Source organism: Coregonus lavaretus (assembly GCF_964263955.1).
Source record: "Coregonus lavaretus genome assembly, chromosome: 28".
Taxonomy (NCBI): domain Eukaryota; kingdom Metazoa; phylum Chordata; class Actinopteri; order Salmoniformes; family Salmonidae; genus Coregonus; species Coregonus lavaretus.
In genome coordinates, this window is record NC_140015.1 from 30,389,186 (window position 1) to 30,403,802 (window position 14,617).

The 14,617-nt window shown below is 41.8% G+C and overlaps 1 protein-coding gene across 2 annotated transcripts in view; it reads right to left on the reverse strand.

Moving 5' to 3' along the window:
* Positions 1-10,849, reverse strand: part of LOC311103744 (BAR/IMD domain-containing adapter protein 2-like 1) — a 71,277-nt gene extending 60,428 nt beyond the window's left edge. Inside the window, exons 1-3 of one of the 2 annotated variants that reach the window (XM_084145385.1) lie at positions 10,529-10,849; positions 6,144-6,256; positions 172-247 (exon numbers count right to left, since the gene is read on the reverse strand). In XM_084145385.1, the coding sequence (XP_084001511.1) occupies positions 172-247; positions 6,144-6,221 (154 nt within the window). In that variant the 5' untranslated portion in view covers positions 6,222-6,256; positions 10,529-10,849. The remainder of the gene's footprint in view (positions 1-171; positions 248-6,143; positions 6,257-10,528) is intronic. The other variant, XM_084145386.1, reaches the window with a different exon arrangement.
* Positions 10,850-14,617: the final 3,768 nt, after the last annotated feature.

The following is a 14,617-nucleotide window of genomic DNA, read 5'->3' on the forward strand; positions in this document are numbered from 1 at the left end:
TATAACACATATAATACAGCTTTAAACGATGACCACCAACATCTATGACTAATGCATGAGATAACTGAAGCTAAATGTTGGTCAGAGACATGTTCTGGTAACCAAGTAACCTGCCATGGTAATAAAATACAGTACAATGTAGTACAGTTCAGTAATAAGACGGCTGCTCACCTGCCACTGATTTCTCATAGCTCTTCCCCAGGTTGACCAGGTTCCTGAGCCCAGGGTTGAACTGTTCCATTACATTCTGGGAAGAGAAGATGGGTAGTTGGGTTAAATGGGGTCACCATCACATCAACATGAGATATTCTCAGCCTCTCAGGCTTTTCTCACTTTCTCTCTTTAGTGTGTGTTAGTGAGAGACGAAGGCAGTGAGTGAGTGATGTATTGATGTATTGAGTGTTTGATTAGGCTAAACGAGTGAGAAAAATGTGAGTGAGTGACTGAGTGAGTGACTGAGTGACAGAGTGACTGACGTATTGAGTGAGTGATGAAAAACGAACGAGAGGAAAAGGAGTCAGTGAGTGAGTATGTACACCATGCATACGGCTACAGAGAGTGGTACTCAGCCCAACGCACAATTGGGTGCACAATGCCTGCCCTACAGGTCACCTACAACACCAGGTGTCACAGGAAGGCCAAGAAGATCCTCAGGGACCTCAGCCACCTAAACCTCGGACTGTTCTCCCCGCTTCCATCACTCAGACGCAGGCAGTATAAGAGCATCATGGCTAAAACTGACAGACTGGCTAATAGCTTCTACCCCCAGACCATCAGGCTGCTGAATAGCCACCACTAGTCAGCTACCTGCCCCCCCCCTCCCCCTTACAGTATGTGTTCCCTTACAGTTGTATATATGTGTATATTATAATTTGTATTATTGTCCCATTCACTTCTGTTGACCTGCACTGTTGGAACTCAGAGCTTAAGAATTTCCCTGTACCCTGTAATTACATCTGTGAACCTGTGCATGTGACTAATAAACTCTAAACTAAACAAATACAGTTAGCACTACAACCTCTGACCAAAGCAGCCAATGAGTAACCAAAGATTGACAAAGGACTGTGACCTACACTCTGTCTTTCAGCTGCATTCCAATTGCAACACTGCCATTCCTCTGACTGAGACAGAGACAGAAATGAAACAGAACATGGGAGTAGATGGAAATACAAAATCTGAGAGAGAGAGAGAGAGATGCCAGATCTATCAATTACATATATCTTCCTTGACCGCATGTTATTACAGTATGTATGTTTAGAGGTAATTTCCAATGTCAAGAGGCTTTTTTGATTGACAGCTCCAATGGATTTAAATAAATCAGGAATCCAAGGTCTCTCTCAGAGGTCTCTGTCATATTTTCATTTTCCCAGGAGCCTCCATTCAATACAATGACAATGGATTTGACTGGTATGGATCCTTGAGGACCATTAATGTCAGCTCCGTTATCATCCTATATAATTGATTCTCTGTGGGATCATGATCATTGTCTCAGGGGTCTTACATTTACATTTTACATTTTTAGTCATTTAGCAGACGCTCTTATCCAGAGCGACTTACAGGAGCAATTAGGGTTAAGTGCCTTGCTCAAGGGCACACTGACAGATTTTTCACCTAGTCGGCTCAGGGATTAGAACCAGCGACCTTTCGGTTACTGGCACTACGCTCTTAACCACTAAGCTACCTGCAGTCTTCCTTCCTGTACATACTTCTTATTTATTAATGACGTGCCCTGTTATATCATGTTTACCGTTCAAACTATTTTTACTGTTTGGAAAGATAAGGGTGAGTTACACACAAGAATGTTATCCGGGAAATGATATATAAAACCATAGTAGCATATCCGTACAGTATTGTCTATGAACAAAGCAGGAGGAGAATACAGTGCAGTGCAATGTAGTATGTTCTGGCTATACATAAGTGACACAGTAAACAGTAGACTACACAATGAATAGTAGACGGTATGCAATTCACTGGTGAGTCAACTGGTTTGGCAGTAAACTTCTTATTTTAGAGAGCACGGCAAATATGTATGTTATGATACCTAATACATAGGCAGTTAATAGATAGGCCTGTTATAATTAATCCATTACTATGCTCAAGCAGGTCTCTATTATTCATAAGGGGGTAAAAAAAACCTGCATAATGATGGTTTGCTCCCAGGTAATATTTTAAATAGGACAATTTCAACCCTCATGGGTCCTCTTTTGCATGTACTCACATCATATTAGGAATAAAACCCATGTTAATAAGCATGAGAAGCAGTCAGGAGCAGCTCAGTTGACTTGCCTACCATTGACACCTAACAGGTGATGTTGGAGTAGGAGAGGGAGGCTGTCTAATCTTACCATAGTCAAACCCTGCAGCTAAATAATTAAACCTGTGGACAGTTTTCCCTCTGTTTCATCATCACCTCAAGGAGAGAGAGGAGCTAAAGGGGGGCTGTTCTGTTCCTGTTCTGACTGTCTGAGGGGACCAAAGTCTAGCTCAGTCTAACTGCTCTCTCAGGTGGAGTTAAATGCCAGTGAGAGGCACATCAAGGCATCCACTTGTTCCTCCTTTCTTTCATATCGCAGAGAGAGAGAGAGAGAGAGAGAGAGAGAGAGAGAGAGAGAGAGAGAGAGAGAGAGAGCACACACCCTTTCACTCAACAACCTGTCGGTATGTGTGCACTGTGAGTGTTACACAGTAATAGCTAATAATCCTTAAGAGTCTTCATTATTTTTCCTGTGAAGCGCATTGCGTTGCATTCATGTCTGAAATGTGCTATATGAATAAAGATTGATTTCATATTAGGACCCCTTTAGGTATCAACATTAAAAAGTATATATACAGTGGGGAAAAAAAGTATTTAGTCAGCCACCAATTGTGCAAGTTCTCCCACTTAAAAAGATGAGAGAGGCCTGTAATTTTAATCATAGGTACACGTCAACTATGACAGACAAAATGAGATTTTTTTCCCCAGAAAATCACATTGTATAATTTTTAATGAATTTATTTGCAAATTATGGTGGAAAATAAGTATTTGGTCAATAACAAAAGTGTCTCAATACTTTGTTATATACCCTTTGTTGGCAATGACACAGGTCAAACGTTTTCTGTAAGTCTTCACAAGGTTTTCACACACTGTTGCTGGTATTTTGGCCCATTCCTCCATGCAGATCTCCTCTAGAGCAGTGATGTTTTGGGGCTGTCGCTGGGCCACACGGACTTTCAACTCCCTCCAAAGATGTTCTATGGGGTTGAGATCTGGAGACTGGCTAGGCCATTCCAGGACCTTGAAATGCTTCTTACGAAGCCACTCCTTCGTTGCCCGGGCGGTGTGTTTGGGATCATTGTCATGCTGAAAGACCCAGCCACGTTTCATCTTCAATGCCCTTGCTGATGGAAGGAGGTTTTCACTCAAAATCTCACGATACATGGCCCCATTCATTCTTCCCTTTACACGGATCAGTCGTCCTGGTCCCTTTGCAGAAAAACAGCCCCAAAGCATGATGTTTCCACCCCCATGCTTCACAGTAGGTATGGTGTTCTTTGGATGCAACTCAGCATTCTTTGTCCTCCAAACACGATGAGTTGAGTTTTTACCAAAAAGTTATATTTTCGTTTCATCTGACCATATGACATTCTCCCAATCCTCTTCTGGATCATCCAAATGCACTCTAGCAAACTTCAGACGGGCCTGGACATGTACTGGCTTAAGCAGGGGGACACGTCTGGCACTGCAGGATTTGAGTCCCTGGCAGCGTAGTGTGTTACTGATGGTAGGCTTTGTTACTTTGGTCCCAGCTCTCTGCAGGTCAATCACTAGGTCCCCCCGTGTGGTTCTGGGATTTTTGCTCACCGTTCTTGTGTTCATTTTGACCCCACGGGGTGAGATCTTGCGTGGAGCCCCAGATCGAGGGAGATTATCAGTGGTCTTGTATGTCTTCCATTTCCTAATAATTGCTCCCACAGTTGATTTCTTCAAACCAAGCTGCTTACCTATTGCAGATTCAGTCTTCCCAGCCTGGTGCAGGTCTACAATTTTGTTTCTGGTGTCCTTTGACAGCTCTTTGGTCTTGGCCATAGTGGAGTTTGGAGTGTGACTGTTTGAGGTTGTGGACAGGTGTCTTTTATACTGATAACAAGTTCAAACAGGTGCCATTAATACAGGTAACGAGTGGAGGACAGAGGAGCCTCTTAAAGAAGAAGTTACAGGTCTGTGAGAGCCAGAAATCTTGCTTGTTTGTAGGTGACCAAATACTTATTTTCCACCATAATTTGCAAATAAATTCATTAAAAATCCTACAATGTGATTTTCTGGATTTTTTTTCCTCAATTTGTCTGTCATAGTTGACGTGTACCTATGATGAAAATTACAGGCCACTCTCATCTTTTTAAGTGGGAGAACTTGCACAATTGGTGGCTGACTAAATACTTTTTTTCCCCACTGTATTTGATGAAACATTGAATTTGGCCTTACTGCTATAAGCCCATAGAAATGCATTGAATAGCAGATTCATACATGGAAAAATACATCAAAGGGAAGTATGTTTTAAAGTGTCTGTCCTATATCTGAGAGGTATAAGAAAGATCAGGAAATCATTTTTATTATATTTTGACCCATATTTAACAACTTTTTTGGGGGTACAATTGTTTTTTAGTTTTTTTTTTTACTGGTACCAGTCTACCTTCAGACGAGTCTTGTGAGCATGATAGAGCAAAACGTTCAGACGCTAGAGACAGTGCCTTCGGAAAGTATTCAGACCCCTTGACTTTTTCGACATTTTGTTACGTTACAGACTTATTCTAAGATGGATTAAATAAATAAAAATCCCCATAATGACAAAGTGAAAACAGGTTGAGAAATTCTTGTAAATGTATTAAAAATTAAAAACTGAAATACCTTATTTACATAAGTATTCAGACCCTTTGCTATGAGACTCGAAAATTGAGCTCAGGTGCATCCTGTTTCCACTGATGATCCTTGAGATGTTTCTACAACTTGATTGGAGTCCACTTGTGGTAAATTCAATCGATTGGACAAGATTTGGAAAGGCACACACCTGTCTATATAAGGTCCCACAGTTGGCAGTGCATGTCAGAGCAAAAACCAAGCCAAATCATTATGTTTTTCCAAAGGCTTTGACAAGTGTCAAATTGATCCATTGATGTGGATACTGTAACACTTAGTGTAATTGTATGTTGTTCTATCTGATATAACACTGTAAGTAGCATTTGTGGTATTCAAATGTAGAAAAAGGGACCCGAGACCAGAGAGACTGAGAGAAACTGTTTTTCCCCCCGAAAAGACAGAGCCTTCCCAGCAATAGATTTCATACCACCTACTCATCTGTCAAAATGAGAGGTCATTAACTGACACAGTTGGTGCGTGGTCAATGGACATTAGGGAAGTAATGATGGGATAAAAACTGATTAAATGTGGTGGAGTGAACAATGAGGGGGAGTTTTCTGCTTTCTAGTCTGTCTATTCTCTCTAACCACCCAGACTAAGACCCAGCCTGACGGCAAGTGTAGCCGATGAAATCATGACAATACATCAAAGCTGGGCTACACTATGAAGAAGGGTATAGTTAGGACAACCCTTGTTCATTGTCACAGTGAACTTAACTGTATAGGTTACAGACTTAAGTAGACAGTAGGCTACTTGAAAGCCTGCTCAATTATGCTAGGCATGAGTGGTGTAGGCTAACTGAAGCCTCTCACAACAGAAGTATTATGTTTTGTGCCTCTACATCAGGGATGGGCAACTGGCGGCCCACGGTTCAATTCTCAAAATGTGGTTGTGCATCAGCAGATCTCTTGTTCTGTCAGTCACTGACAGTCACTCGATTAGCCCATGTCCGCTAAAAATGTTTAGATTAGTAAATTAATCTAAACGGCAAGCTATCTAAACTTGTAGTAGGATAAGCATGGTCGATTTACCGACCGGGGGCCCCATTGATCATCAGATATACAGTGCCTTCGGAAAGTATTCAGACCCCTTGACTTTTTCCACATTTTGTTAAGTTACAGCCTTATTCTAAAATGGATTAAATGAATACAAATCCTCAGCAATCTACACACAATACCCCATAATGACGAAGCGAAAACAGGTTTTTAGAAATTGTTGCAAATTTATAAAAGATAAAAAACTGAAATACCTTATTTGCATAAGTATTCAGACCCTTTGCTATGAGACCTGAAATTGAGCTCAGGTGCATCCTGTTTCCATTGATCATCCTTGAGATGTTTCTACATCTTGATTGGAGTCCACCTGTAGTAAATTAAATTGATTGTACATTATTTGGAAAGGCACACACCTGTCTATATAAAGGTCCAACAGTTCACAGTGCATGTCAGAGCAAAAACCAAGCCATGAGGTCGAAGGAATTGTCCGTAGATTGTGTCGAGATCTGGGGAAGGGTACCAAAACATTTCTGCAGCATTGAAGGTCCCCAAGAACACAGTTGCCTCCATCATTCAAAAAATGGAAGAAGTTTGGAACCACCAAGACTCTTCCTACAGCTGGCCGCCCGGCCAAACTGAGCAATCGGGGGAGAAGGGCCTTTGTCAGGGAGGTGACCAAGAACCGGATGGTCACTCTGACAGAGATCTAGAGTTCCTCTGAGGAGATGGGAGAACCTTCCAGAAGCACAAAGTACAGTGAGATCCTTGCTGAAAATCTGCTCCAGAACACTCAGGTCCTCAGACTGGGGTGAAGGTTCACCCTCTAACAGGACAACTACCCTAAGCAGACAGCCAAGACAACGCAGGAGTGGCTTCTGGACAGGTCACTGAATGTCCTTGAGTGACCAAGCCAAAGCCCGGACTTGAACCTGATCAAACATCTCTGGAGAGACCTGAAAATAGCTGTGCAGCGACGCTCCCCATCCAACCTGACAGCTTGAGAGGATCTGCAGAGAAGAATGTGAGAAACTCCCCAAATACATGTGTGCCAAGCTTGTAGCGTCATACTCAAGAAGACTTAAGGCTGTAACTACTGCCAAAGGTGCTTCAACAAAGTAATGAGTAAAGGGTCTGAATACTTATGTAAATGTAATATTTCAAAAAAACTGTTTTTGCTTTGTCATTATGGGGTATTGTGTGTAGATTGATGATGAAAAAAAACGATTTAATCAATTTTAGAATAAGGCTGTAACATAACAAAATGTGGAAAAACTCAAGGGGTCTGAATACTTTCCGAAGGCACTGTAATTAAAAACTGCAAACATTTGTTTCCTCCCAATGGCAAAATGTGTACAATTGCAGGAAATGAACTGTATCTTCGCTAGGGCCGCTCTGACTGCAGACCCACGAGCCACTGCAACCCCTCATGATGAGTTCCGATTTTTTGTGGCCGCCACCCCCTTCAAAGTTGCCCATCCCTCCTCTACATAACGTTCTTAGTAACCTATGGCATGTGTGTCTACTGTCATGCATAGCATAGTACAGTAGTACACTACATGACCAAAAAGTATGTGGACACCTGCTCGTCGAACATCTCATTCCAAAATCATGGGCATTAATATGGAGTTGGTCCGCCCCTTTGCTGCTATAACAGCTTCCACTCTTCTGGGAAGGCTTTCCGCTAGATGTTGGAACATTAATGCGGGGACTCGCTTCCATTCAGCCACAAGAGAATTAGTGAGGTCGGGCACTGATGTTGGGCAATTAGGCCTGGCTCGCAGTCGGCGTTCCAATTCATCCCAAAGGTGTTCGATGGGGTTGAGGTCAGGGCTCTGTGCAGGCCAGTCAAGTTCTCGACAAACTACCTCTGTATGGACCTCGCATTGTGCACAGGGCCATTGTCATGCTGAAACAGGAAAAGGCCTTCCCCAATCTGTTGCCACAAAGTTGGAAGCACAGAATCGTCTAGAATGTCATTGTATGCTGTAGCGTTAAGATTTCCCTTTACTGGAACTAAGGGGCCTAGCCCGAACCATGAAAAACAGCCTCAGACCATTATTCCTCCTCCACCAAACTTTACAGTTGACACTATGCATTGGGGCAGGTAGCGTTCTCCTGGCATCCGCCAAACCCAGATTCATCTGTCGGACTGCCAGATGGTGAAGCGTGATTCATCACTCCAGAGAACACGTTTCCACTGCTCCAGAGTCCAATGGCGGCTAACTTTACACCACTCCAGCTGATGCTTGGCATTGCGCATGGTGAGCTTAGGCTTGTGTGCGGCTGCTCGGCCATGGAAACCCATTTCATGAAGCTCACAACAAACAGTTATTGTGCAGATGTTGCTTCCAGAGGCAGTTTGGAACTCGGTAGTGAATGTTGCAACCGAGGACAGAGGATTTTTATACGCTACGCGCTTCAGCACTCGGCGGTCCAGTTCTGTGAGCTTGTGTGGCCTACCACTTCGCGGCTGAGCAAGAAGTTTCCACTTCACAATAACAGCACTTACAGTTGACTGGGGAAGCTCTAGCAGTGCAAAAATGTTACGAACTTGTTGGAAAGGTGGCATCCTATGACAGCGCCACGTTGAAAGTCACTGAGCTCTTCAGTAAAGCCATTCTACTGCCAATGTTTGTCTATGGAGATTACATGGCTGTGTGCTCGATTTTATACAACTGTCGGCAACGGGTGTGGCTGAAATAGCCGAATCCACTAATTTGAAGGGGTGTCCACATACTTTTGCATACACTTCCAGTCAAAAGTTTGGACACACCTACTCATTCAAGGGATTTTCTTCATTTTTACTATTTTCTACATTGTAGAATAATAGTGAAGACATCAAAACTATTAAATAACACATATGGAATCATGTAGTAACCAAAAAAGTGTTAAACAAATCAAAATATATTTTAGATTTTAGATTCGTTAAAGTAACCACTTTTTGCCTTGATGACAGCTTTGCACAATCTTGGCATTCTCTCAACCAGCTTCACCTGGAATCCTTTTCCAACCGTCTTGAAGGAGTTCCCACATATGATGAGCACTTGTTGGCTGCTTTTCCTTCACTCTGCGGTCCAACTCATCCCAAACCATCTCAATTGGGTTGAGGTTGGGTGATTGTGGAGGCCAGGTCATCTGATGCAGCACTCCATCACTCTCCTTCTTGGTCAAATAGCCCTTACACAGCATGGAGGTGTGTTGGGTCATTGTCCTGTTGAAAAACAAATGATAGTCCCACTAAGTGCAAACCAGATGGGATGGCGTATTGCTCCAGAATTCTGTGGTAGCAATGCTGGTTAAGTGTGCCTTGAATTATAAATAAATTACTGACAGCAAAGCACGCCCACACCATCACACTTCCTCCTCCATGCTTCACGGTGTGAACCACATGCATAGATCATCTGTTTACCTACTCTGCGTCTCACAAAGACACAGTGGTTGGAACCAAAAATCTAAAATTTGGACTCATCAGACCAAAGGACAGATTTCCACCGGTCTAATGTCCATTGCTCGTGTTTCTTGGCCCAAGCAAGTCTCTTCTTATTGGTGTCCTTTAGTAGTGGTTTCTTTGCAGCAATTCGACCATGAAGGCTTGATTCACCCAGTCTCCTCTGAACAGTTGATGTTGAGATGTGTCTGTTACTTGAACTCTGTGAAGCATTTATTTGGGCAGCAATATGAGGTGCAGTTAACTCGAATGAACTTTTCCTCTGCAGCAGAGGTAACTCTGGGTCTTCCTTTCCTGTGGCGGTCCTCATGAGACCCAGTTTCATCATAGCGCTTGATGGTTTTTACGACTTCACTTGAAGAAACTTTCAAAGTTCTTGAAATGTTCCATATTGACTGACCTTCATGTCTTAAAGTAATGATGGACTGTCGTTTCTATTTGCTTATTTGAGCTGTTCTTGCCATAATATGGACTTGGTCTTTTACCAAATAGGGCTATATTCTGTATACCACCCCTACCTTGTCACAACACAACTGATTGGCTCAAATGCATTAAGGAAAGAAATTCCACAAATTAACTTTTAACAAGGCACACCTGTTAATTGAAATGCATTCCAGGTGACTACCTCATGAAGCTGGTTGAGAGAATGCCAAGAGTGTGCAAAGCTGTCATCAAGGCACGGGGTGGCTCCTTCGAAGAATCTCAATTATAAAATATATTTGGGTTTGTTTAACACTTTTTTCGTTACTACATGATTCCATCTGTGTTATTTAATAGTTTTGATGTCTTCACTATTATTCTACAATGTAGAAAATAGTAAAAATAAAGAAAAACCCTTGAATGAGTAGGTGTGTCCAAACCTTTGACTTGTACTGTATATAGTGTATGTCTAGTCCCTATGACTATAGGTCTACAGTATTTGGGTGTGACACAAGTAGTGAGCAACCTGTTATCACAGGTTTCGGAATTCAGCCAACTTCTGACAACTGAGGAAGTTATTACCCTACGTAGTAAAACAACATTGCAGGTGTTTATATGGGAGGTGTTTTCACGGGGAAAGCCCGACCATTTATTGTACCTCATAAAGGTTAATTCACAGTTAATTATGGCATATTGATTCAAGCAACACAAGATCTCGTATGAATCGCCGAGCTCGAGGGCGCATCTGTTAGAATACACACGGTAATTTACCTTGTATGTACTTTCGGTGAGCTTGTTCACTTCTTCAGGGTCCCTCGACATGGTTATATCCCTTTAGGCGCCGTTTAAAACAATACAAATGTCCGAATAGACTCCCCAGACAGAATAAATAAAAGTGACACTATCGACTCATCGAATTCCTCATAACCAGCGCATAGCCTGCCGAGAAAGATCCTATTTACCTCGCTTTCCCTACTACAGTAGTCGTTAATGAAAAAGTGAGAGACAATTTCTTCCGGAGGCAAAAGTGAAGCGCAACCGTGCGTTCTCAAAGGACTGTCTGGGTAAAAGCTGAGCTGTCAAACTTCTGCTTCGATTAACAGTGAGTCAGTTGGTAGGAAAGGTAGGCGGGCAGGGTATTATTGTTCGACGTCATTCATTAGAGCGCTATGAAAGGTGACAGTCTACAGTGGACACTGGCAGGTAGAAGGGCGCTCCCTGGAGGCGACCAATGGCCAACCACGTGGGCAGAAAATGTATAATCTATGGAATAATTATAATCCATATCCTATTTATCAATACAAAGATTAATAACTGAAAAACACTGGACACCATTTATTTAGGCTAACCTTCCGTTTCTTTCCAACTCATAGGTAGACATAGGCCTAGCCTAATTCCCTGCCCGCAGTCTCGTTAAATTGAGAAACAAAGCTTTATCAGGCTCAAACCTGTTGCTGCAACCTGACATAATATAGTGATGGGTCGTTCGCGAACGAACGGTTCTTTTTGAACTGATATTTTTGCTGAACGCCGGGAGCCGAATCGCATCGGGTGAAAGAATCGTTCATTTGTCTCCCTGATTTGCATATTGCTACTATTTTTTGTTTTTGTTTTTCAGGCCATCTAATAATTTGGCCCGGTACAAATGTATTTGAACACGCATTTCACGATCTGACATAATGGTAGCCTACCTTCTGGGCTGTACATTGGAGATGAGCATTTTCTTTTCATGGTTCTAGGTCAATTTATAAGCATTTTCAACGAAGAGCCGTTTGGGAGCCAAATGTTCCGGCTCTTTTACTTGAATGGAGCCAAAAGTATAGATAAAGTTCCAAAAAGTGTATCCTTGACGTGGTCATATTTAATTTACAAGTGAAGAGAAGATTCATATCACTAAGAACTACAACAAGCCACATAAATCACAATAAAAATAACACAAGTGTTATAGCAATGTTACAGCAGTGCCTATGTCGAACTCTGATTCAGGACATCCTCGTGATTAGCCTACAATCAACAAGGGAGGTAAGCAATTCAACCGGAGGGAAGTCGCCTTCGACAGCGCAGTAATGGTCTGTCTGACATGCAGTGGAGATTACCGATCACTGCACCTGTACACAGCCCATCTGAAATTAGCCTACCCAACTACCTCATCCCCATATTGTTATTTATTTTGCTCATTTGCACCCCAGTATCTCTATTTGCACATAATCTCTTACACATCTATCATTCCAGTGTTAATACTAATTGTAATTATTTTGCACTATGGCCTATTTATTGCCTTACCTCCATAACTTGCTACATTTGCACACACTGTATATATATTTTCTGTTGTATTTTTGACTTTATGTTTTGTTTTACCCCATATGTAACTCTGTGTTGTTGTTTTTATCGCACTGCTTTGCTTTATCTTGGCCAGGTCGCAGTTGTAAATGAGAACTTGTTCTCAACTGGCTTACCTGGTTAAATAAAGGTTAAATATATATATTTTTTAATCGCTCGATGAATAAAGTCAGAAGAGTACTAGGGCAGGGCCAAGGACATCTAATCCATTATATGTTGTCCCTATCTGTCCAACAGGTATCTGCTGTCCCTGGCTGGGATATTACCACAACAACATACAGTTCCATCACTATCCACCAGATGTCAGTCGCTGCCACGTTTTTACAGTTCAATTCAGTGCCTGATGATGGTAGGAGAGGGTGTGCGGGAACATCTACAAGCCTAATACAAAGTAATCTAATTTTAGAACATAGTCTGAACACTCAACCTTTACATGGAACGATCTAAAGGTCATTTCTGGCCTTCCCTTGTTGGATGTTGCTTGCCTAGAAAGGTATTATCTTTCCCCTATGCTGGATTTGCTATGACTATTACATGCATTGCATCACTTTTGGGCATGTGATTTGACAACACTAACAAATCTATTTGGTTCACTTACCCTCAAATCAAGGAGAGGAAGAGAAATGCCATGCATATAGATTTTAAAATAAAATTTACAGAACCTTTGCCTGTAAATGTCAGTTGAAGTCGAAGCCTGGAGTTTGTGCCCAGGGAGAGACCCAGAGCAGATAGGATAGAATGTGATATGAGTCCAGGGCCTTTGATTCTATTTGGACTATTGTATTCCCACACCGCCATTTTCCTTTCAGATGACAATGACATGCTTTATTATTTCCTGAATCGATATTAAAGTTGGAATCCATTGCGGTCAAACTGCCATGTCCATTTGCGGTATTACAACAACAAAGACGTTACTTCAAACAACAAACACTGTTCTTTCCCCCGCAGACATCAGTGCACGCTCGATAGAACAGCTGAGTATGTACTAGCCCTACAATTATTATTTTTTACCACGACGCTGGATGCTCGTCTCCTCTGTTTGAAAACAATAACAAATTCACCTTTCGCGGATCTCACACACACTCTGTTGGAATGGGAAAGACATATCTCTATTTGTGTAATTAATGGAAAGTCCTTGAGGCGCTAATACCTCAAGGTTTTGTCAATGTGGTTTGGAATGCACCTCTGGACTGAGTAAATCAGTTAACATGACATCATGAAAACCTTCACATTTTTTTTATGTCTTTGAAAGTAAATGGCCTATGCATAGATATTATTAATAGCGGGTTGCCTCAGTGCAGATGTAACAGCTTTATGATCAAAATGATTATACTGCAGTACTGCACATGCAGTTTGGCTGATATAGGAAAATAATAATAATAATACACTACCGTTCAAAAGTTTTAGAACACCTACACATTCAAGGGTTTTGCTTTATTGTAGAATAATAGTGAAGACATCAAAACGATGAAATAACACATATGGAATCATATAGTAACCAAAAAAAGTGTTAAACAAATCAAAATATATTTTATATTTGAGATTCTTCAAATAGCCACCTTTGCCTTGACGACAGCTTTGCACACTCTTGGCATTCTCTCAACCAGCTTCACCTGGAATGCTTTTCCAACAGTCTTGAAGAAGTTCACACATATGCTGAGCACTTGTTGGCTGCTTTTCCTTCACTCTGTGGTCCGACTCATCCCAAACCATCTCAATGTGGTTGAGGTCTGGGGATTGTGGAGGCCAGGTCATCTGATGCAGCACTCCATCACTCGCCTTCTTGGTAAAATAGCCGTTACACAGCCTAGAGGTGTGTTGGGTCATTGTCCTGTTGAAAAACAAATGATAGTCCCACTAAGCGCAAACCAGATGGGATGGCGTATCGCTGCAGGATGCTGTGGTAGCCATGCTGGGTAAGTGTGCCTTGAATTCTAAATAAATCACAGACTGTGTCACCAGCAAATTTTTCAACTTCTATAAACCAAAAGCTTATTTTGTCCTTTCCTAACACTCCAACACAACAATTCCAGTCACTGCATTCACCATGAATTAACAAAAACTGTATTGTCATACCAGAAGTGATGTATTTTTCTGTGAAAACCATTTGTAACTCCACAATACTGTTTTGTGAGTTTAGGAACAATAGTGTTCCACAGTTTTGTCCAAGCAAGCTGGTGATCTCCATACCCTCATTGTCCTCTCCCTCTCTCATTGTTTACATCTTGCTGTCTAACTCAAGGACGAGTTTCCATCAGTGCTGAGTGAATAGACACTGACAGTGGTGCTGATAGTGCAAAAGCAGTTAGCTTTCAGAAGAGCGCCTAACTATTGTTAATCCAGCAAGGCCGCCTAGCTCCTATTGAGACTTGCTTTTCTTGCCTTTCTTCACAGAAATGTTTAATAAAGCAGCAGTGAGTGAAATGACACCTAGGATGAAACTTTGCGTATTGTTTATGTGACAACTAGGATCCAGTCAGTACCGAAATTAGCCAGTCCTGAAATACTTGTGTATTTTAC